Below are 26,238 nucleotides of genomic sequence, written 5' to 3' on the forward strand. Positions count from 1 at the left end.
AAGTACACAATTTTTTCACAGAGTTTAGTTGGATTATGATATTTTTATATTCATTGATATTTTCCACTTGTATCACATGTTTTGGAAATAATTCCTGAACTAGATGTCAACAAGACTGAAACGCCAGAAGAATACATCCTTAATATGATGATCATCACAAATGAATGAATGTATTGAGAACTAGTTTATTAATTTAACAGTGCCAGTTGATTTTCTACAATTTCAAATCAGAAGTTGGATACATGGTACACACACAGAAAGTAGAAACTATTGATTGGTTTGATGTGATAAGATTTCTAAATTATTGAATAGAAATTTGAAAAGTAAATCAGATGAAACTATCAGTTTATTTATAATGAAAAGGGTGGTGTTAGGAGGAAGATCAGAATTTGTTCATCTTTACTTTATTCTCCTTTATATTCAACGGATTAAAAAAAAAATCACCTTAGAAAAGTGTCAAAATTATGAATGGTATTTCTTTATTTTTATATTGAAACATTTTGTAAAGAGATAATATATTTGATATAAGATTAAACAAGCTTAAATTAGTTACTTATTGATAAAAATCAAATTGAATAAGATTTATTTCAGCATTTCATATATATGTTTTATAGAAATCAAGCTTATTCATGTTCCCAGTTACACTGGCAAATTTATGACATGTGGATTGTGTTTCTCGTTTCTTGTTTTTTATATAGATTAGACTGTTGGTTTTCCCGTTTGAATGGTTTTACACTAGTAATTTTTGGGGCCCTTTATAGCTTGCTGTGCGGTGTGAGCCAAGGCTCCAAGTTGAAGACCGTACTTTGACCCATAATGGTTTACTTTTATAAATTTTGACTTGGATGGAGAGTTGTCTCATTGGCACCCATACCACAACTTCTTATATCTATTTGATTATGTTGTTATGATCATCTCTTTAAGACTGATTATTAATGGGATTATATTACATTCACCTTGTATCTGCATCCTTCCATCTGTTCATCTGTCTTTCCATTCATCTACCTATTTGTCCTTCTGTTGGTCCAACAAGTACTTCCGTCACAGTTTTCCCAGGAACAGATGAAAAGAATGACTTCATATTTATTAATCAATTTGACACTGATGAGGTAAAACATGTAAGCACTTTTCAGGTCTTTCCAACACCTACTTCCTGTTTGTCCATACTTTGAACACCTGAGATCACCCTTGGTTTTTAGTGAGGTTTATGTTGCTTTGTCTTTAGTTTGCTATGTATTGTTTTGTAGACATCCATTTGTTTTTTTGATGTTTATTTTTCCTGTTTTGCCATGGCTTTTTCAGTTTATCTTTGATTTATGAATTTTTAATGCTCTTTGGTTTTTCTACCTCTTGTCTATGAACTTTTCAATATGTTGAATGCACTAGAAAAAAGTTGATATTTAGTCAGAAACATGGGTGTGATGATTTGTAAGTGTATTTAAGTTCTGCCAGACACCTAAGTAATGAATGTCATTCTTTGCTTTTTTATCACTTAATACTTACAAAAAAAATCATTTTTTTTTAATAAAATAAAGGTAAAAATAATGAGCAGTATTAATTTAACTATGACAGATTAATCTGTGGTTCTATACAAAGTGAATCCAAAGTGTAGAGATGTCAACTACTACTATAATAAGGGGAGATAATACCTGTTTGTAAATCATTACTTCAGTCTAATTTGCTTTGGGTTGCATAACAGAGCTTCATAGTAGTGCGAACATGTCAATGCTCAGAATGGTTTCTGGTTTTCATACAATAAGAAAGTTTGTAACAGCAAATAATAGAAGATAGATTTTATAGAAAGAAGGCATACTGTAAATGTATCAAATTATAAAACTTCACAAAAGTCATTCCAGGTTAAATTAAACATCAGTATATTTTCTTAGACTGTGACATTTCTGCATGGTAGACAATTAGTTTTGGGTACACAATAATAGGAAAATAACCAAAAAAGGAAACTCTATAATAATAAATAATAACCTATCGTGACATCAACTATTTATAAAGAAACAGAATGTATTCAGCAAGTTGACCTTCTGTCTGAACAGAAGTTGGCCATACTAACCCCCCAGCTTAACTAATATCTAACCTATTTTTACAGAAAGCTTTTGGTAAAGAAGGCATGCCGCGGGGTCGACCTAACTGGGTAGATGGAAAGGTACCTCCTGTATGTGTGGTTTGCTAACGTCTTAAATCTATTTATAGCACAAACTCAGAACAATTCCAATACTGGTAAAATGTTGGTATCTGATTTTGTCCTAACTCACTGGAAATTTCTTTAATGAATGACAAGTTCTTATTTTTTTATGTGAAAAATGAACTGTACAGTGAAACATCAATATATTTACTGGAAAGGTTTAAGGGTACCTTTTTTTATAACTGGGTTAAGGAATTAAAAGGATTTGTTAAATAATTTATTTTGTCTTTCTCTGAAGATAAATGAAAAATTTATATCCCCTAAAAGACAAGGAACCTATTGTAAAGTGTTGATTTATTTGTGAAAAATTAATTTTCTCTGTCTATTTACTATCCATAGGCAAATCCAGGATGATAAAAAAGGGGTAAATCTTGTCTAAACGGTGGAAAGGGGGAGTCTGAAATCAAATAAAATTAAATATAGTTAAGAATAAAAAAAAAATTGGTTTTTGAAAGGTCAGTTGGGCTTGGGTATGGGGAAATGAAACAGGACTTAAAAACATGTACAGTAAATTAGAAATTTTGTCCCTTAAAGAAATTTCCAGTTAACTTAGAGTCAAATTTTTACAGTGTTGAATTTGTAGTTATCGATGATAACTTTAATCTGATCAGCGAATTGTTTTGCAAAATATAGAAAATGTGAAAATTTGACTGTTTAACATCTTGTGTGAATCTTATATCTATCTTTGGTTGGTAGGGAAAATGTGTATTAATGAAATTGTTCATTTGAAATTATTTAAACATCCAAACTTGCTTGTTCTTGTGAGGACGACATTAAAGGCACACATTTTTCCTGAGTTTGCTTCTACTCTTACTAATAATCAATTGTTTTAATAAAGAGTAAATTCATTTCAATTTTCATTAAACTCTATTCTTTAATAATCTGAACTGCTGTTTCTTAAATGAATGGCTTTGAATGGAGCACTTTTATTTTCTGCTTATTTTGTGTGTGAAGCAAATATGTTTTCTTTCTTTGAAATTTGATCAGCACATTATAACTTGTATAGAAAAATCTCTGAGAAACCCTCATGTAAGTGCATTAGTGCACATTGGATTCTTCTACTGACAAAACTAAGATCTTGTAAATGCTTCTGTTTCATGAAAAAAACTAATTAATGAAAGGTGAATAGAAAATAGGTACGAAATGTGTACTTTATGCTGAAAAATGATTAACAGCAGCCCAACAGCACAATGGAACAAAAAGAACATGTAGAAGTCACTATGTAGCCTTCAATAACAAAGAATGCATACCTACATTAAGAAAGCGACTCAAAATTTACAAACTTACACACACAATTGACAAGCCAAGGAACATTCACATATACTGTAAACCAACCTATTTACACAGATACTTTATTTAGAGTTAAGTCCTTTATAGTCCACTTTGCAGCGATTAAATTTTGAGTTTTTCTAATTTATTTGATTTAGCTAAATAAGGAAAGATCCAAGTTTTACATATTCGCAACGATTTATATTCACATGTTTTTCTACTCACGAATTTCGCGAAAAATAAATTGCTCATGAAAATAAGTTGGTTTAAAGTAAATATGTCTTAATTTTTTACACTCTTAAGGGTAGATGAAAGCAAAAATAATTTTATTTAAATAATTTGTTTGGAATTTAAAATAAATATTTCACCTGGGAATTTTTAAAAGAATCCTTAGAGTTAATATTTCAAATGTTATAACTTTTATGTTACAGGATAGTTGGTTCCAGCAGGATCCTCCACCATTTCACAAAAGTCCTGTAAGGGACCAGGAACCTCCAAGGTATACTACTGTTAACCTCATTAGATACATTTATCTTAGTTGTAAAATAATGAGATGTACAGAGTATTTAATAAGAGATAAAATATAGGAGAAAAAATCATGGTAATAAATGGTGCTATTTCCCGAAGTAAACCACATTATTTTATCTATCATTCCATCATCTTAATTCTCTTTATTTGTCCCCTTCAAGTTGTAATTGAACCTTTGCATATTTTTGTCAGTTCAACAATTATATATATAATTAATATTAGCAAAATTACAAATATCACTGATAATTGGCACTTCAGTACAGTAATACAAGTATATGTAATACCTTGAACCATCTGTATCTTGTTTACATATAAAAATAAGAAGATGTGAAATGGTTGCCAATGAGAGAACTCAGTTTATATCTGAAACAAAAACATCTAGGTCAACATTAAATTAAAAAGATTATTTAATTTCAAAACCATCACTTATATAGAAATTATTATACCCCCGCTTTAAAAAAAGGGGGGGGGGGTATACTGTTTTACCTTTGTCTGTCCGTTCATCCATCCGTCCGTCCGTCCCATGATTATTTTTCGTCGCATTTTTCTCAGGAACTACATCATAAGAATGATAAGGATTTCTGAAATTTGGTTTCAGGGTTTATATAAGTCAGCTATACCGTGTGATGGGTTTTCAGATTCATCACTCAACAACTTCCTGTTTACTGTAAAGTATTTGGGCGGGGGTATCGTCAGTGAACAGTAGCTCGCAGTTTCACTTGTTAAATTAAGAATTTCTATCTTTTACAGTTAACTTGCAGTATTTAATCTTTATTTTAAACTAAACAACAGTAAATGTCTGATGCATCTCTCTGACTTGGTCAGCATCATGACAACCTATAAAATTTATAACATATATAAATCTGTTTTATGGTGTCACAAGTATAAAGTCCTGCACAGTGGGAGTAGTTATGTAGTTGTTGTAGACATTTTTTATCTGAATAAAATTTAGTGCATTTTATCAGAATTATAAGTAAAAAAAGTTGCATTGTTAGTTGACATGTTAAGTTGCCTTTTTTCACTCACAAATTAAATTTCAAGATCCTTCGAGTGAATTGTTCCAAGTTAACAAATTAATAAACACCATAACATAATCTTTATTCCTCTATAATATATTTTCAGAGATCGTCCAGCAAGTTATGGCAGAAGGCAAACTCCATCATATGAGGAAATTTTAGACTCAAAGCGAAGAGAGGAAGCTTCATACAGGTAAAACTTTAGATACTGAGAAGGAGATATGGTTTGATTGCCAATGAGACAGCTATCCCCATAGAATCTACATCACATAGATGTAAGCATGGTTTTGTATGAGCCATAAAGATGTATATGTGACGGTCTGTGTTGGTAATGATTTGATTTGATTTGGTTTGTGTTTATGTCCATATCTAAGAAACCAATGAGACAACTATCCCCATAGAGTCTTAGTGACAAAGATGTAAGCATGATTTTATAAGAGCCATATTGATGTTCACTTGACAGTGTGTCTTGTCTGTAATGATTTGATTTAGTTTTGTGGTACGTCCATATATCAGAAATCCATGAGGATATGTCAACATTACAATTCTCATACAGTTTGATATTGACAAAACATTTTTCTAAGGAATCAGTGATGATTTATCAACTCCATTTCAACAACTCCTGTTAACAGTTATACATTTTTTTATAAGTTGGTTACCTTGACCTACATTTTGTTCATGGTTTGATTTTTTTTTATGCAGTTCATATCTAGTCTTGTTAATACTTTAGTTATGTTTCACAATGAGAAAAACTGTCACAATTTGTAATAGTAACAAGTAGTAGATAGTAATTCAGGATGATCCAAAAAACTAACTGTAATTTAATATCATTTCTACAGATTTGTTTCATTGTAAAATTACAGTTTTATTATTTCATTAAAATGTTGCCTTCTTAAGGATGATAATGTCTTCTAAACAATACTGGAAGGTAAAAGTTTGCTAACTTTTCACATATTTTAAAATTGACATGCATGTGATACTTTGCTTTTATTTCAGACGATTTGAAGATCCAGAATACTCGAGGGCTGGTGGATTAGGTGGACCAAATGACAGGTATGAACATAGAAATAGACCCTTGTCCAGAGGTAGACTAGGTGATAGGCCAAGATCTAGGGAGAGGTCTGCAGGTAGGCCAGGTGAATATCGACCAAGATCTAGGGATAGGCCTAATGATATGATGTATGATAGACCGAGGGATTGGCCAACAACAAGACAAGGAGACAAGCCATCAGAAAGGCCTGTTGACACCCCATATTATGGCACAGAAAATAAGCCCATGGAGAGACCTGGAGCAGCAAGGCCCATGGACCGACATATTGACCAACCGGGATATAGGCCAATGGACCAACCTGGGGAGAGACCATATGACAGGCCCATTTAGATTAATCTATACCTAGGTATTAAGGTATTGAGTTGTGTGTAGCTGCAGTGGTTTCTATGGTCATGAGTCTTTACGGTCTCTTGTCACTGGTCCACACGGTTGCAAGCTAACTCAAACTTTAGTAAAGTGGTATCTTTTGTATACTGTGGATTTATGGAATTACATTTGAGGGAGTAAATTGAGAGAGTAAATTGAGTTTTATGATAATCCTTTATCATAATTTCATCATTGTCTTTTATCAAGATAATAGAAAATCTGTATTTCATTGTTGTTTGAATTGCTTTGCCTATAATCAAAATCTATAAAAACTGAAGTCCTAAAAATGAAATAAATCCACAGTGGTCCTTCAACTACTTGAATGTGGTAACTGGAATGTTTGTCTATGTGCACTTTGGTGGTATGGTATTGATAAATTATATATGGAAAGCACAGCATGGAAATATTACAAGCATTTCATATGAAGGGAGGTACTGTAAAATATTCTCTCGTAACTTCAATTTTCCTTGTAAATGTAAGTTAATATATTATTTCAATCAATTGTTTCAAACATAACTAAACAAAAGTAAAAAAAACAACTAACTAAAACATTTACCGGACATGGCAGCCTAGGGTATTTATACATCCCCACAACAAAAAAGACATTTAAGTACAGATTTGAGAGTACTCACAGTTACTGACAGCTAGTTCAAAGCCAATAACAAATAATAAAAAAATTGTGTATCTATTACTTAAATATCAATCAGTACACATCCAACATCCAATGGTTTAGTGTAAAAACGTCATTATCAGTAAAAGAAAAACATGACCTTCTGCAATGCCAAAATACAGGTATCGACAGATTGTAGAAGTTAAAGAACCATGAAGGTGCATATGTATAACAATAGTATTTAGTTTGATTTTAATTTACTGATAACAAACTGATTAAAGTCCATATCAAAAACAAATTGAAAGCGCCATTGACAGATGTTGTGGGTTTTTTTTTCTGTGTAGTTCTTTTTTTGTAGATTGTCAATAGACCTTGGTGTATAAGATGGAGGTTAATTTCATAGCAACAAAATTAGAAATTGGACTTATATAATATATTAATTTGCCATTTGATCTATTTGTAGATATGACTAATGGTATTCCTGTAAAATAATAGATGCTCATCACCATAGCAACAACATTAATTATAATGACCCAGCAACCAAATAAATAGGGATGACTTAGCAACAACAAAACTGTGATATTTATGTCCAATATTATGTGATATTTGAATTTATTTAACCAAGAAAATAAGGATGGATAGCTCTCTTGTATTATATATATGACAATGTTTTATTTAGCCAGAGGATTATCACGTCTTTTATACTAATACATAGTACAGATGAAACATAAACTTGGATTTTCATAAATGAAATTGAATACACATTTATTTATTAAAAAGTAAAAACAGTATGTAGATTTACAATTTAGAAGTAGAAATGAAACACATAGTTACAATAGTGATTTAATTGTATTAAGAAACACAGAAAATTTGTGCCAAATTATCATTTCTATTATACATATTAAAGTAAAAAGTTGTGTAAAATAATTAATTTACATCAAGAATGAAATTTTGTTATTCCTTCTAATTTCATTTATTTGAAATGTATAGATTTTTTATGATTATGCATTATTACAAACACTGAATTAATTATTTTAAAATTTAGATAAATATCTTACATTAAGATTCGAACAATACCTTTTCAATAATTAATTGGTTTTATATTCTGTTATCTTTATGACTTCAGTTTCGTTTTTTGAAGGTATAGGTTATTTTGATTTAATTTTATCATACCAAACAAAAGAAATTTATAGATAAGCACAAATCAGACAATTTTAATTGATTTTCTTTAGATATTTATTTAGTTTTTAGGTCTGTCTCTTAAAAATAGATGTGTTTGCTACATTGTAACATAATATCACACATACTATTTTATATTATTTCACATTTTTCTATGATTATATTTTTATATATCATACTTTTATTTTTATATATATTTAATTTATTATCAATATCCGTCCATATTTTTGCCATATTGAAAGGTATTTTTATGTCATAATAGTAATTTCAGTATTTCATTATTCGTTGGTCTCTTCATTTCAATTCTTGTGTTTTACAAGATGGTTTTTAATTATTCAAACACTTCTGCAAGTTTATTCTGATTATTTTGTTTTTTTGTCTTTGTATATTAATGTTAAGACTGTATGTGTGTCTAATATTGTTGTCTTGGGTTTATTAATATTTTTACAATTGTTGTTATAACAAAGACTTAATTATCATTGCCAGAGATAGCTGATATGTCAGATTAAGGTTTTGATAACATTGAATGTTGAAGATACTTTTTTTGTTTAAAGTTTAAAGTATATGGAGTGATAAATATCTGACAGATTTATGGAAGATTAAAGTCAATATTTCTATATTTAAAAGTAAGATGCAAATTTACATACATAATTTGGAAACAAGAATAATTCTGGTTTGAAATTTCACATCAAAGGATATAATAAATTTTCAGATTAATAGTTATAGTATGACAAAATTTTGTTAATTCTTTTTTAAAATTCTTTTTCTGTTTATTGGATCAAAAACTTGCAACTCATATTCTACTTGGTATATTAATAAAACTTGCCAATTGTAATTTGAATACATTTTATGTTGATGTCACTGTGACCTACTTTAATGTTTGAACTTTTTGGGTCTGGGTATAAGTGTTTCTATAGTGCTAGATATATGTTGTAGCCTCAGTGCTACACCTCTTATTTATTTGTATAAGATAGAATTATGAAGAAATAAAATGTTTTCATATCTTTTAAATCTTGTTTCTGACTTCTCACATGATTGACTTTGTTGGAAGTACATCCCTTGGCTATAAAAAAATCAAGAAAGATGAAGTTGACCACATTTTGTTTTAATAAATAACCCAATTTTTTATGAACATGCCATGCTGTTTCAGATTGAGGTTTGTTCTTGATAGCAAAAAGTGCTGTTTCTTTTTTATATTGTTGGTTCAGTAAATATTTTGTGTTGTCTCAAATATCTCATACTTATTTATTTGATAGTTAATAGAGAATTTCATGCTGATCATAACTAACTGAATCCTCTCTGTAACTGAAGGTGTCACGCCACAAATTCAAAATCTCTATATATTCATCCAAATTTTACAATTTTCACAGCTCTCCAAATATTTTACCAACGTTTAGCTTCAAGAGAACTATGCATATCCTGAATTGTACAATTAGCACCTTTCTACATGCCAATTTTGACCAATTTATAAAGTATTGTAGTGATGCATGATGTTCCAGAGTCACTTACTACTAAAAAAAGCACTTTGGTTTTCTTAAAATCTCAATAAGCATGCACCACATCTACACTTAAATTGAAATTGCAAATTCATGTGCAGGTAAACTTGGGGTTAAAATATATTTCTTATTCAGCACAAGTTTCATTCAGGTAAATTCATTTGCCATTTTAAGTAAATAACATAAAAAGCACTATTTTTGTCAGAGTAGTTTTGCCAAAGCTCTAAATATATGGTAAGTAGGTGAATTGGTGGTGTGGGACATGAAGCAGGGAAATATTGGGTGAAATTATTATATATAAAATACCCATGCTTCCGTAATGACACACAGAACAATGAAATAAAATGTCAGTGAAACATATCATTTTTTACAGTTTAAATAATGTTGCAGGTAACTTTAGGATAGCTAGATACCCTCTTTACCATGTAATGACACAACTTACCTCCCCGTGCTTAATAAGGTTAGCGCTCTTATAATACACAAGATAATGGAGTGTTTGTCCGAGCGAGAACTTCTCTATGTTCATTACTTTAGGAATAATTATCTGACACATTCCCCGTTTCCATTCTCAATTTTATTACTTAATTCTTCCATTGGAGAACCTGAAAAAACTTCAACAAGTCTGTCCAAAGTAGGAGGTGCACATGTTGAACCTGTTTGCAGTCTTTGTGAAGATTTTAGATAATGATGAAATAAGTCTATTATAATAGACCTGATATCGGTTCTGATGGCCTAGTTATAATATTTAACTGTACCTATTGTTATGCACTAGGTGCGCATTTCGACATTTAATCCTCAGTGATGCTCCAGCCAAGTCGAGGTCAAGTTTTAGGAAAAGAAAACCAAATGCAACAGCAGTCGAGCTGATATAACCGAACAAAATCAATTAGTACAGCTAATAACACTAACGGTACCAATTTTATTGCACCAGATGCGCATTTAGACCATTAATGTCTCTTCAGTGATGATGGAGAACAAAATATTTTAAAAATTCAAATCCCTAAACAATCGTTGAAGAGCTAATAAAACCAAAAAAGGACATAAAGTAAAGCCAAATCCGAACAAGGAATTATAGCTTTTGCTTAATTTAAAATGATTTTAAAAATTTTATAACAGCAAGTTAAATTCAAATACTATCCGTATTTTCATGCCAGTACCGAAATATTGGCTACTGGGCTTACGTGATACCCTCGGGGACTGACAGTCAATTAGCAGAAGTATCGACCAGTGGTAGTATTACCATTGACGGTACCTGGACAACGAATCAAAATATCAGTTCTAATTTTGTAAACAGAAATGTGAAATATGTCAGTGCAACCAGAGCCGTATAATATAGTATTTCTATGGTGAAACATATATATTCAGTTATTACGTTTTATATGGGCGTGATGAAAAAATGTTCATTATATGGGCGTGATGAAAAAATATTCAGTACACAAATCTTCAGGGGCCAATGGAATACGAAAAAAACAATTAAACCCCTGATTCAACTGGACCCAGGGACCTTCAATTAACCACAGAAGTCGAATTGTTTTCAAAGTATGAACAAACTCGAAAGAGGTTCTCTCACTTAAAGCTAGACGTATGATATTGTTATCGTTGTCTTTTGTGAGATGTCTATTTGCTTTTATAATGTTACTTGTGATAATAGTAATAAATCCGAGACATATACTACACTCATAATTGGGTATAACATGTCTCTGACGGAATTAACGATTCCATAATTTTTCGGGTGGCCTTGCATTAATGTTAAACTAAAATGTACAGTTGTTTAAAAGAAGAAAACAGTGCAATTAAAAGTATTTTGATATTACAGAGAAATTATATTTTTTAGCTGCTACTGAGTGGTGTATTTTGTTTTTCTATTAGATAGCCTTGGTTGATATTCCAAGTTAAATTGAAGAAACGAAAAGACTCCTGAATTTAAACGTTTTTCAGACGAGGGTTTTGCCTCACCCTTTCTCAGAGTCATTGTGAAATACTTCCACGTCTATATGACACATACATTCTTTTGTTCTGGATACACAGCAAACATTTTCTATATATGGTAAAGTTAATTTATTTTATATACATAAAATCTTTTCTGTATAATACTGTTTCTATTTATTATTATGACTATGCGAATACTGGTCGTTAAACCCTTTAAAATGTAAGTGTTTATCAGAATGGATATATTTTTACTCAATGTGCACCATCATTAAGTTTCCTTGTTGTTTATTACAAAAATGGTTAGTGATTACTTTCTTATCATTTTATTTTTGTGACTAGATAGTTATTATAAAAATATAGTTAACATAAGATACCTATTGGGCTTCGTAGTTTGAAGGAAGAACTGGCATGATATGATTGTCCCTTCAAATATATTAATCCGAACTTACTTTAAATAATTAATATGTACGAAGTTATTTTATTATTCAAGATATGTCATATATTATTTCTTTATTTTATTGACAAAATTGTTCACTAGAAACTGAATCCTTACACCATAGACAATATGAATGAAAATCAATAAATATAGGGTACTGTATATTTGTGTTACAATGACAATGCGAATCAAAATTAATTGTCTGAAACTTCCTTCGAATCTAAATAAATCGTGTAGCTTTTAATAAAAGTAACAGCGTATATTTTGACGAATCTTTAAATAAATTATGTTTATCTATAAAATTTGTCTGATCTAGAAGTTTCTAGGCAGGTGTTGCGAGAATGATGCGATACTTTAACAGGTTACAAAGTCAAATAGTACTTCTTGCATGGGCTCACATTATTACTCCACTATTTCTGGTATTTAAACTATCGAGGTCTTAAGGGGAAAAGCAGTTGACACACAAATGGTATTTATTAAAATCTAAAGTATACACGTGTGTGTTGAAGCCAAACATGTACTGTGTAAACATTTGTTGTTTGTAAATTTTTTATGATCATATTATGCAATAAACCCAGCTTGCAAATGTACTTGAAGGTAGGTCAATACGCGTGAGAAGGAAAGGAACAGTTATCAAAAAGGCGTTAAAACCGCTTCTGCGTATTTTTTGTATATATATTTATTATAAATCTTATTGATATCAGCGATATAATTTTGATTTTGGAATTTGATAATAAAATTTTTAAAACAAAATGATAATATGATAACATCTTAGATTCAAATTAACTCGAACGTTTTATTGTTGGCATGATCTGTTTACCCGATCAGGAATTACAGACATGGGTTCTACGTTAGTTTCTATACTATTTTTGTTCTTTGAGTAATAACATTAAACTGTGTCCTCGGCAATCAGTTTTCCATGATTTTTCACGCTAGGAACTATTTCAAATCTTGTTCTGTATTTCGTAAAATTCACAGTATAACATTATTTGGGGTTTGCTTCAGGTTTCAACAAGTTCAAAATAATACTAGTGTCAAGCTATCCAGCAATTCTCATTCTGCAATTCTCTTTATAAACATCTATCCTGCAATTCGTCATCCTGTAATTGCGTTTGGAAAACTACTTAATTGAGCGACAATTTTATTTTTCTTTAAAACCATAGTTTTTGACTTTTTCGTTCGAAAATAAGATTTATATAGAAAATCAAAGACTTTTATATCCCATTAACAAAATTCTAAATTTAGTTTGCAAATTTCTAACTCATATTTACGGTTTTGTAATTAGCATTTACAATACTATCATGATGACGATTCAAACAAAGTATTATCCGTTAATAAGTCCAGGATGTGATTCGTATAAACCCATGTTAAACCCAAATTTGCGATTTTCGAAACTCATATTAACGACTAAAAATACAGAATTTTGATGTAAAATGATTTTTTTCATGGTATACCTACAACACAACTTCTATTTAAAACTGGGTCACCCACTTGTTCAAAACCATTGCCCCGGCAGTTCTGTATGGCTAGGGGTTATAGATTCTGCTCTAATAAATAGCTTTTGGGTAGTACTACAACGAGGGGCCAAAGAATTTCTGGGGTAAGCATTCCTAGAGGACGAAAATTGCGTCCGAAACATGGAAATAAAGCCCAATTCGATAAAATACGCATTGGGGGCACCCACTTTCCGACCCATTGTCTCGGTAGTTCTTTATGGCTAGGCATTATAGACGCTGCCCTAATGAATAGCTATTGGATAGTACTACAACGTGAGGGTAAAGAATTTCTGGGGTAAGCATTCTTAAAGGCCGAAAATTTCGTCCGTAACACGGAAAAAAAGTCATATTTGATAAAATATGCACTGGATTCAACTAGAACGGGATAGTGCGTCATAAGTCAAATTATTTTTTTTTCTTTGCATGCCATACATTGATTAAAAAAAATAAACCCACCATCTAATTAAATTCAAGCGCAAGCCACTTGCACGAAAAATGCGTAATACACTTTTTCTGCTTTGTTTTACAAGACATTTGCTATAATACAGATAATATCAGTTACTCATTCAACATAGACATATTGTTATTTTTTCGGAACTACTTTACAGGATGCCGAGAGTATGGAAGGCCATTTCACAGTATGACTGCCAAAATGAATATAGTGAAAAAGTTATTAGATAACACGACATTAAGATATAATCGGATTTTTTGGCGTATACATTCCTTAGATGCGAACATTCGAATTTTTGAAATATTGTATGTGTTTGATGAAGATCTAGCACATTAAATGACATTAAAGTGGTCTAAGAGATATGGGACGCACGATCGGTCTTATTCGTTTACTGTCAACGAAACAATGAACAGTGCCGAATGTTGGTACTGTATGATGTATGTTCTTCTTTAATAAATAAATCACTTATTTACTGATTCACATATGAAGTTGACACACTATAGTAATGACTACCCAGATAATTGGTTGGAAATTGGGTGACCCTAGAGCGTATTTTATCGAATTTTGCTTATTTCCATGTTTCGGACGACATTTTGGCCTGTAAGAATGCTTACCCCAGAAATTCTTTACTCTCCCGTTGTAGTAATATCAAATAGCTATTCATTAGAGCAGAGTCTCTAATCCCTAGCCATAAAGAACTACAGAATTAATGGGTCGGAAAGTGCGTACCCCAATGCGTATTTTATAGAATTTGGCTTTTTTCCATGTTTCGAACGAAATTTTGGGCTTTTAAGAATGCTTACCCCAGAGATTCTCTACTATCCCAATGTAGTACTATATAATAGCTGTTCATTGAAGCAGAGTTTTTAATCCCTAGCCATAAAGAACTACCCAGACAATTGGTTGGAAAGTGGGTGACCCTAGAGCGTATTTTATCGAATTTGGCTTTATTTCCGTGTTTCGAACGAAATGTTGGGCCTTTAAGAAAGCGTACCCCATAAATTCTTTACCCTCCCGTTGTAGTACTATCCAATAGCTATTTATTAGAGCAGAGTCTATAATCCCTAGCCATAAAGAACTACCAAATTAATGGGTCGGAAAGTGGGTACCTCAACGCGTATTTCATCGAATTTGGCTTTTTTTCCGTGTTTCGAACGAAATTTTCTGCCTTTAAGAATGCTTACCCCAGAAACTCTCTACTATCCCAATGTAGTACTATATAATACCGGTAGCTATTCATTGAAGCAGAGTTTATAATCCCTAGCCATTAAGAACTAGCCAGATGATTGGTTGGAAAGTGTGTGATCCTAGAGCGTATTTTATCGAATTTGGCTTTATTTCCATATTTCGGACGAAATTTTCGGCCTTAAAAAATGCTTACCCAAAAAATTCTTTACCGTCCCGATGTAGTACTATATAATAGCTATTCATCGAAGCAGAGTTTCTAATGCCTAGCCAGTAAGAACTACAGAAACAATGGGCCGGAAAGTGGGTACCCCAATGCGTATTTTATAAAATTTGGCTTTTTTCCGTGTTTGGAACGAAATTTTTGGCCTTTAAAATAGCTTACCCCAAAAATTCTCTACTATACCGATGTAGTACTATATAATAGCTATTCATTGAAGCAGAGTCTCTAATCCCTAGCCATTAAGAACTACCCAGACAATTTGTTGAAAAGTAGGTGACCATTGAGCGTATTTTATCGAATTTGGCTTTATTTCCGTGTTTCGAACGATATTTTGGCCCTTTAATAAAGCTAACCCCAGAAATTCTTTACCTTCCTGTTGTAGTACTACTCAATAGCTATTCATTGAAGAAGAGTTTATAATCCCTACTCATTAAGAACTACCAAGATAATTGGTTGGAAAGTGGGTGACCCTAGAGCGTATTTTATCGAATTTGGCTTTTTTCCGTGTTTCGAACGAAATTTTGGGCCTTTAAGAATGTTTACCCCAGAAATTCTCTACTATCCCAAAGTAGTACTATATAATAGCTATCCATTGAAGCAGAGTCTATAATCCCTAGCCATTAAGAACTACCCAGATAATCGGTTGGAAAGTGGGTGACCCTAGAGCGTATTTTATCGAATTTTGCTTATTTCCATGTTTCGGACGACATTTTCGGCCTTTAAGAATGCTAACCCCAGAAATTCATTACCCTCCCGTTGTAGTAATATTCAATAGCTATTCATTAGAGCTGAGTCTCTAATCCCTAGCCATAAAAAACTACCAAAACAATGGGTCGGAAAGTGGGTACCGAAATGCGTATTATATCGTATATTTGGCTTTACTTGCATATTTCGGACGAAATTTTCGGCCTTTAAGAAAGCTTACCCCAAAAATTCGTTACCTTCCCGTTGTAGTACTATATAATAGCTGTTCATTTAAGCAGAGTCTTTAATCCCTAGCCACAAGGAACTACCCAGACAATTGGTTGGAAAGTGGGTGACCATAGAGCGTATTTTATCGAATTTGGCTTTATTTCCGTGTTTCGAACGAAATTTTGGGCCTTTAAGAATGCTTACCCAAGAAATTCTTAAACATGCATAAAAACGAAACCATATCCGGTACTTCACAGATATATATCTCTTTGTGAATCGTCATGATTTTTCTAATTGTAAATTCTAGTTATAGACCGTAAAGATGAGTTAGAAATTTGTAAACTAAAGCTAGAAATTTGTGAATGGGATATAAAAAACTTTATATTTATCTTTTTTTTCAAACAAAACAAGTCAAAAACCATGATTTTGAAAAAAATAAAATTGTCACTCAAGTTGTTTTTCGAACGCAATTGCAGGATGACTAATTGCAGGATAGCTTTATCGCAAGAGAATTGCAGGATGAGAATTGCTGGATAGCTTGACACTAGTTCAAATAATACTAAGTTTTAAAACATGTTACTTAATAATGTTATGACAAGAGCAAATGCTTTTAAAAGTGATAGGCAACAAAATTTAATAATTTGCTTCTTTTTCAGAAAATGAAATATGTGACGTTGATATGTATTGTATTTGCAACCGGTGTATTTGCATCCATAGTTGGAGTTAAAGCTAAAATCCAAGATGACAATCATGATGTCCCTCTTCGTTTCAACGCCTACCGAAAAAACCACAAATCGCCATGCCAGGAAAATGATTGTATGAGAGATAACTTTGCATGTCTCCCTAATTCTGTAGGTACATTAATTGGTGTCTGTGATGATGAAGTTGTGAATAGAAGTGTGAATTTAGTTTATTACCTTCAAGATGGTAATGGTGTGCAACCTTTCCATCGACAACTTGTTCTAAAAATATCTTCTCCAATATATTCAATTATTTCTGCAATAATGGTTCAGTTTCATCAAAATCTTGAAGAAGAAGGCATATTGAAGGGCATTAAACAAGATGCTTGTAAAGCTGAACTCGCAATAATCAATTTATGTAAGAAAGACGTTGATTTGAATTTAACATGTCTTCCTGATAAGACGACATGTGCCATTATGAAATATAGCTGTATCAAATCAAAAGATGCAGGGGTTTTAATCAATACATACAATGAAAACACAAAGAAAATAAATGAACAATACATAAATATATATACGAGCTGGAAGTATTATTCCTTTTTTGCCAAACTTCTTTGCGAATATGAAAACTTTGAGATCATTCCAAGATACAGTCTAACTCGCCAATACAGAATATATCTATCATCCAATGAAAGCAATAATGTACCTTCAACTATGGATAAATCCGATCAAGTATCACAACGCATAACAGATGGTATCATAGGATTTTGTATCTGTCTTGGTGTCATCCTGATTGTACTATGCGGTTATTTGTTTTGTCGAAGAAGACGGAGGAAGAAAAATCAACAACAACCCATACACAACGAGAACAGTTCAAATTACAGTGAAATGACACGTATACCATATAGTGCAAACACTGACGATTCATCAAAAGATTACACAATTCAAGATCACCAAGACTTATACTTCCATATAGGATCTACATCGGCATAGTTCTAAGGCTATATTATGATCCAACGAGTATATCTTCTTCGAAAATGTGTTTTGACATTCAATTTCAAGAACGCTTTATCTTATTAGTTTGTGGTTTGTTTATTAATAGCTGTATATACAATCTTGTAATCAAATAAAACATTTTGAAAATCTACAAATAAGTCAACATGACCTGAATTGGAAATCGAATTTTTATAGGTGTTACTATCCTTCAATCAGAATTTCTATCCATTTTTGCGTTGTTAATTTTTCTTGGTAATTGTAAAAGCTAGAGAGCAACTAAAATATTCAACAAAAATAAGATCTCCAAATAAGTCAACTGGACTGAAATCGTCAATTGGCTACTAGTATTTGTTGGAGCTTTTGCCCTTAATTTTGTATACATTTTGCATTATTTATATTCTCTTGAAAACGGTAAAATAAAGAGAGAAAAATAATGCAATCAATAAAAATGATCATCAAAATAAGATCTCCGAATAAATTTAGAAATAACAGAGTCGGAAGATATCAAAGGGATATTTAAAGTCAAAAGTCTATGACAAACTGACAACGCAATGGCAATAAAACGATAAACGAAAATAAATAACAACAAACAACTGAATACAAAACACAACATAGAAGATTAAAGACTGAGCAACACGAGCCTCGCTAAAAACCTGGGTGATGTGAAATGTTTCGGAAGGATAATAAGCACATCCTGCTCTACATGTGGCTTCCGTCCTGTTGCTCATGTAATTGAACTGAGATTCCATAACGGTCAACCAACTCGTGATGGTGTCTGTAAAATTTTCAAAGTGATGACCTCAACTTCACCACTTTTTGAACATTTGGTTATAGCTTCCTTGTAAACAGCAATCCTTTATCAAGAAAATTTTGATTGGTAATGCAATCCATATGCAGGTGCTGCTGGAATTTTGTCATATATGTGGAAGTTCACAATTGGGAAGTTGAAATTCTTTGTTGTAAATTACTGTTCTTAACCGACCCTTATTGTCAATTTTTTGATGTAAATCAAGATATGAGGCAGACTTAACTATATCTGTTCTTAACATTTTTACCTATTATGTCTGTTTGTTTTGTTCACACATTGTTGTCCACCATTTTCTACATAAGAAAATGCCTGTACCAAGTCAGGAATATGACAGTTGTTATCCATTCTTTTTATGTGTTTGAGCTTTTGATTTTGCCATTGTTAAGGGACTTTCCGTTTTGAATTTTCCTTGGAGTTCGGTATTTTTGTTGCTTTACTTTGTATTCTAAATTTGCAGTTCGATGGTCTAAATGCGTTCAACTTAGTCACCAAACTTTGAATTATTTAGCAAGTGGACATCTTCTAAAAAGCGGAACGTGAAGTCAAAGGACAATGCTAGCTTCTTTTCATTTTTTCTTTCTAAGGAGAACAGTCCCTTTAACTTCAGTTTTCGATTGCCCCTTTGGTGTCTTCACTCTCTAGTTTGAAGTTAAAGATTCAAGTTTGAAGTCGTCAGTCTGTGTCAATATCAAAGACAATCAACTAAAAGAGAGTCGAAAGATACCAAGGCGACATTCCAATTCATAAGTCGAAAACAAACTGACAACGCAGTGGCAACACAAAAATACCTAAAAAAAACGTTACAATTATTCAATAAGATCGTCAGGTTTTATATGACTTTTACCTACGGGGTAATTTGCAATACTAGTAGTACGAAGTTGAAAAGTTAGAAGTGATTGTTGAGAATGATATAATTACAAAACGTCAGTTATCTACAAAATGCAAAATACATCGAGTTTGTTTTTCAAAATACAAAGGATTTCAAACCCCAGGAATAAATTACCCAAGCTATATTTGGCAAAACCTTTTGGAATTTTAAGTCTTGAACGCTATTAAACCTCGTACTTTAGTTTGCCCCTTTTGAACGTTTTTGATTCGAGCGTCGCTGAAGAGTCTTTTGTAAACGAAACGCGCGTCTGGTGTACTAAAAATTAATCCTGGTATCTATGATTTGTTTATTTATAACAACTGATTTGATATTACATGGTTAGCAGGTGGTGAGTACTATTTCTTATTTTCTAAATTCGGTTTAAATACACGTATACTTTAAACACATACTCTCAGGTAGTGTTCCATATACTAATTCAGGAAAATGAAGAACAGCTGAACTGAAGAGTGTTTCAAACAAGCGCTTGCCTTTCTCGTGTCAAATCTGTTCAAGTGATACTAGAATATCTTCCATATAATATTTCTATGGCATATGCTTTTGTTACGAATTTTGACCGTTAAGACATAGATATACGAAGATGTGGTATGAGTGCCAATGAGACAACTCTCCATCCAAGTTACAATTTATAAAAGTAAACCATTATAGGTCAAGGTACGGCCTTCAACACGGAGCATTGGCTCACACCGAACAGCAAGCTATAAAGGGCCCCAAAAAATTACTAGTGTAAAACCATTCAAACGGAAAAACGAACGGTCTAATCTATATAAAAACGAGAAACGAGAAACACGTATGAACTACATAAACAGACGACAACTACTGTAATTAGATTCCTGACTAAGGACAGGTGCAAACATTTGCAGCGGGATTAAACGTTCTAATGGTACCAAACTTTCTCCCTTTTCTGAAACAATAGTATAACATCACAACATAGAAAAACACACTATAAAATATCAATTGGAAGGCTTAACTCAATCAAAAAACGTAAATTAACACACAATGAACGAATAAATTTGACCTGTGACACCTGAATGCAAATACACAGTTAATAAAAAATTACAAGGGATAAATAATAAAAGTCAAAAGTAAATAAACAGGTTTAAACAAAGTTAAAGTATGTTATCACTGTGAAATTTCAAACAATTTATAGAAAATCATCACTTTTGAAGAAACCTGCGTCATATTATACACAGGTAAATGAAAATAATTTTGTTGTTATGTATACTTCTTCTTCAATTTTGTGTGTATAAAATCTTCCGTTTAGGAATACCAAGAAATTTCTTTAATATCAATAAAACTAATCTAACACTTGGTACATATGGGGTGAATATCAACAATAAAAATATACAATTAGTGCTAGATAAAACTTCCTGTACAGGTCCTATCTGTTTCACAGATGTCGACGGATATGTTCCAATTGTCGTTACCAGAATCCCGTCCTCTTTTCCTCGAATGTGACGTACCGAATTAGACTTATCACCGGGTTTGTACGTACACAAACAATACGACGGGTTCCACAGGTGGAGCAGGATCTGACTACCATTCCGAAGCACCTAAGATCCATCCGATTTTTTGGAGGGCTTCCCGTTGCTTAGTCTTTGGTTTTTCTATGTTGTAGTTTGTGTACTGTTTTTATTTTCGTCGTTTTTCATTTTTTGCCATGGCATTGTCAGTTTGTTTTCAATTTATGAGTTTGAATATCCCTTTGGTATCTTTTGTCTCTCTTTTAAGGAAACTATATTGTATTTAGGGCGAGGAATGTTTAACTTTAAATACATAAGCTCTTCACATAAGGATAGTCTATGTATTTATTATAATGACTATGTAAATACTGGTCGTCTGAAACCTCCTTCTATCATGCATGGAAAAAAAGAAAATAGTTAGAATGACTTTCCAAAAAGTTTTCTGTTCCATCTGATTTATGTCAATGATACGATATGAAAATAGATTTATAACAAATATGCTAAGGATATAATGAAATGTTTAGTTTTCAATGGTTTTTAACTTCCTGATTTATTAGGCCTTAGAACTGTTTTAATACGAGTGCCACTGGTAAATATTGTGTCAACGAAATTCACAACTGGCTTATCCTGTCGACGCGTCAGGTCTCGCTCCTTTTGGCGTTCATGCAAATCCTTTATTTTTTTTATATTACCTTGATTTGTCTCTTCCTAATCGATTTGCGAGATTTTTTTAACATTGGTAAACTACTGATGCCTTCATTTACAAAATTATGAGCCTGATATCACTGTCTGATGAGTATTTATACGCAGTTCTGAACGGAATGTTGTTCTGCTTGCCATACTAAAGATGTGACAAACTTCTTTATTATTGACCATGCGGGTCCAGACTAAGTGATGTACCCAATCTTGTACTAATGGTTGTGGAATGTCAAATATATGCAAAATGATATGTGAGGATAAAGTAGAGATGATGTCGTTAGGTCAGTCTAGGTTACAATAATTGTTCTTCCAAAGTTTCGATTGATGATTATGCATTTCCAATCAACTAATGTTCTTATTCTGAATATAAAATCAATACTCAATAAATGTAGTGTGTCCGAAGCATTTTTCTGGATTTACATTCATGAGGAACGCTCCCCCCCCCCCCCCCCCCCACACACACACACATAATAAAGCCAAACTTTGCCACTATCATCCTTAGGGTTTCTAGATTTCAAACTGTGTTCGGTGATCCAGCCTGCCAACCAGTATGGCCAACAAATGGAACAACATAAGTGTAAAATGCAAGTATAACATACTTTCCTATAAACCGTTAAAGATCGAGAAAATCTGAAAGTGCAAAATGTTGAAAATGATGAGATCTACCTACCGTCTATTTAGACCAAAACTGTCAAGCGACTTCTTTTAATAGTTACTGTCCTTAAATGAAGTGACCAGTGTTGAAGATGCACATTGATATAGGTGAGCGACATATGCTCTTTAGAGCCTATATTTGTACATATATTTATAAAATTCATGATATTGTTAAGAAAATGCATATGTTCATCAAGTCGCTTTCATAAGACACTATTCTGTTAAAAAACAACATGGAAACTTGTCAAACACTGTTTATGAAACGTTATTCACTTATGACTATAATCGTGACATCTTTATCAATATCAATGAAAATTAATATATATGTTATTAATTTATTGATAAATAAGATAGTTTGAAAAATTGGTAAAGGGAACAAAAGTGGATAAAAATAAATACAATGGTGGAATATATTTTTATTAGTTCATTCTTTATGTTAACTGTGGTCAGCAGGGACATTGGTTCTCTTGTAAAAGGAGGTTAAAGTGATTCAAGCTTTCACGCAGACCATACAAATTATATCTTACATTAGGATACGGTATAGGTTTTTTTATATCTGAAACTCAACAAATCTTAATGCACTATGGAGATTTTTATCAATGTTATAAGGTGTATTTTGAATATTTGAAATATCTGTGTATTAGGGTATAACAGACGTAATTTTCATTGTCACGATACTTTACAAAAATAGACATGAATGAAATATGTTTAGCAACAGAACTGAATACACAATGGTCCATGACTATAACTACTTATATCAATAGCATACATCTTGATTGAGTAAAAGTAATATTCTTTCAGCTATACAATAGTGTCAACCTCAAAATATTTTCATAAGATGGAGTCCAATTTTCCATGATTTTATCACTAATTTAAAATAAGGAGATATGGTATGATTGCCACTAATACTGGTATCCAAAATATGATGTCAATATCCTGGACAATCAACTAAAAGATAGTTGAACAATACAAAAGCGTCATGAAAACTCATATATGATGTTAATAATTATGTTTTGTGAATGTCTAGTTACAGTTAAAGCTCAAACCCTGTTATACTAAATTTTTAAGGAAAATTGTATATTGAAGGATTTTGAACCATATGGATGTAACATGAAACGGATGTGTTGGCTGACTTGAAGATATGGTACCTTTGCAAGATCGCACATGTGCTCATTGAGACATTTATGGAATTGCTGCTTAGTCTCGACAACATTGATGGCCACAGATGGAATTTTCTAGAATGTAAATGAATGTAGTGTTATCTATCAAGATGACATATGATAGGTCTTTTCCTTCATTTTATGAAATGATATCACTTCATAGTTTTTTCTATAATGGTCAACCTATGAAAAAATCTTACCTTACATATGTAAGGCATTTAAAGAGATCATATAAATAAGAAGATGTGGTATGAGTGCCATTGAGACAACTATCCATCCAAGTCACAATGTGTAATAAAATGCTCCGCAGGGCGCAGCTTGATACGACCGCAGAGGTCGAACCCTGAATAGTTGGGGCAAGTATGGACACAACATTCAAGCTTGATACAGCTTTGCATTTGGATTGTGATTAAATATTTGACACAGCATAGGTTTCTGACACAGAATGAATGTGGTCTAAGAACTTAAAAATTTTAAATTGGACATTCACCTATTATGGTCCAATATCCAAAATCCAGGCAATTACCCCCAAAATCAATCCCAGCATTCCTTTTGTGATATGGAACCTTGTGGTACAATGTCAGAGAGATCCATACACTAACACACAAGTTATGTCTGGAAATTACAAAAATGCTTATTTTTGGCCCCTTTTTGGCCCCTAATTCCTTTACTGTTGGTACCATAACCCCCAAAATCAACCCCAACCTTCCTTTTGTGGTATTGAACCTTGTGGTAAAATTTCATAGAGATCCATTCACTTAAACTAAAGTTAGAGTGCGAAAACCAATGTGTCTTCGGACGACGCCGGACGACGCCAGACGACGACGACGACGACGACGCCAACGTCATACCAATATACGACCACAAAAATTTTTTTGCGGTCGTATAAAAAGTAAACAATTATAGGTCAAAGTACGGCCTTCAACACGGATCCTTGGCTCACACCAAACAGCAAGCTATAAAGGGCCCCAAAAAGACTAGTGTAAAACAATTCAAACAGGAAAACCAACGGTCTAATCTATATAAAAAACGAGAAACACTTATGAACCACATCAACAAACGACAACCAATGAACAACAGGCTCTTGAATTAGGACAGGTGCATAAAAATGCAGCGGGTTTAAACGTTTAAACTGGCGCCAACCTTCACCCTCCTGAAACAGTGGTATAACATTACAACATAAAAAGACACACAATAAAATATCAATTGAAATGGCTTAACTCGATCAAAAAGACAATACACAAAAACAAGTAAATATACACCGAACGAATATAAGTTTGATCTACGACACAATATAAATAAAACAGATATTTCAATGTCAAAAAGACAACTTTAACCTAGGACATAATAAACTGTTATCACAGAGATATGTCTCGCCTTTTTGTAATTTTGATAATGCAAATGTTGAAATTATAAAATTGCAACACTTTAACATGTAAGTTATGTAAATATTCAAAGTCGATGAACCATGACTGAAGGTACATAGCTAAACAATCTCCATGGAATGAGATGTGCCAATGCTAATACAACTGCATACCAAATACCATTGACTTATTATAAGTCGTTCCCTTTAAACAAACCTAAACACAAACATTAACTTGTAAACTATGTAAAAGTTTCAAAGTCAATGAACCATGATCAGGGATGGCCAAATAATCTCCATGGTAATGAGATATGCCAATGCTTATACAACTGAACACCAATTAACATTGACCTACTACTAATGGTTCCCCATAAATTGACCTAATCACAAACTAATACATGTAAACTATGAAAAGTTTCAAAATCAATAGACCTTGACTGAGGGGGCGGGGCCAAATAATCTCCATGGTAATGAGATATGCCAATGCTTATACAACTGCATACCAAATATCATTGACCTACCACTAGTGGTTCCCCATAAATTGACCAAATCACAAACTAATACATGTAAACTATGAAAAGTTTCAAAGTCAATAGACCTTGACTGAGGGGGCAGGGCCAAATAATCTCCAATAATCTCCATGGTAATGAGATATGACAATGCTTATACAACTGCATACCAAATATCATTGACCTACCACTAGTGGTTCACCATGAACTAGACCTAATCACAAACTAATACATTGTTGACGCCGCTGCCGCGCCGTCGTCGGAAACAGCATACCTATGTCTCGCTTTTTGACTCCGTCAAGTCGAGACAAAAATGGTGTTAAATAAAGTAACGTACACAGGTAAATTTAAATATAATAATTTTGTTGTTTGGAGTACAGAAACATTTTTTACAAAATAAATTTGTTATTCATAGTACGAGTAAGGTGGTACGTATTAAAAATAGTAAGACGAGATATAACACAAAATAAGTAAACATTAAATAACAGATATGCATTACAAATTGTGTCAACAGGTCAAATTAACACGAAAGTACGATTTGAGAGTACTCGCAATTACTGAAAGCCAGTTAAAATATAGTTAATATATATATTACCAACTATTCCGAAACATCCTTGTTGACCTTTGTATTTATCAAAACTGCACAGACAATTTTAAGAAATTTTCATCTACTTTT

The 26,238-nt window shown here is 32.3% G+C and overlaps 2 protein-coding genes across 32 annotated transcripts in view; both read left to right on the forward strand.

The window, feature by feature from the left end:
- LOC127737434 (trichohyalin-like) overlaps window positions 1-9,227 on the forward strand; it is a 66,948-nt gene extending 57,721 nt beyond the window's left edge. For 29 of the 31 annotated variants that reach the window (XM_052248192.1, XM_052248233.1, XM_052248279.1 and 26 more), the window contains 5 exons: window positions 2,102-2,167; window positions 3,898-3,965; window positions 5,117-5,203; window positions 6,007-6,063; window positions 7,501-9,227. In XM_052248192.1, the coding sequence (XP_052104152.1) occupies window positions 2,102-2,167; window positions 3,898-3,965; window positions 5,117-5,203; window positions 6,007-6,063; window positions 7,501-7,510 (288 nt within the window). In that variant the 3' untranslated portion in view covers window positions 7,511-9,227. The remainder of the gene's footprint in view (window positions 1-2,101; window positions 2,168-3,897; window positions 3,966-5,116; window positions 5,204-6,006; window positions 6,064-7,500) is intronic. The other 2 variants (XM_052248124.1, XM_052248156.1) reach the window with 2 other exon arrangements.
- A 1,357-nt stretch (window positions 9,228-10,584) lies between these two features.
- Window positions 10,585-18,157, forward strand: LOC127737533 (uncharacterized). The gene is made up of 2 exons (XM_052248342.1): window positions 10,585-11,759; window positions 17,001-18,157. Exons 1-2 carry the CDS (start codon window positions 11,757-11,759, stop codon window positions 18,015-18,017), a joined length of 1,020 nt encoding a protein of 339 aa, XP_052104302.1. The 5' UTR covers window positions 10,585-11,756; the 3' UTR covers window positions 18,018-18,157.
- The last annotated feature ends 8,081 nt before the right edge of the window (window positions 18,158-26,238 follow it).

This window comes from Mytilus californianus, unplaced genomic scaffold, assembly GCF_021869535.1.
Source record: "Mytilus californianus isolate M0D057914Y unplaced genomic scaffold, xbMytCali1.0.p SCAF_1, whole genome shotgun sequence".
Lineage (NCBI taxonomy): Eukaryota > Metazoa > Mollusca > Bivalvia > Mytilida > Mytilidae > Mytilus > Mytilus californianus.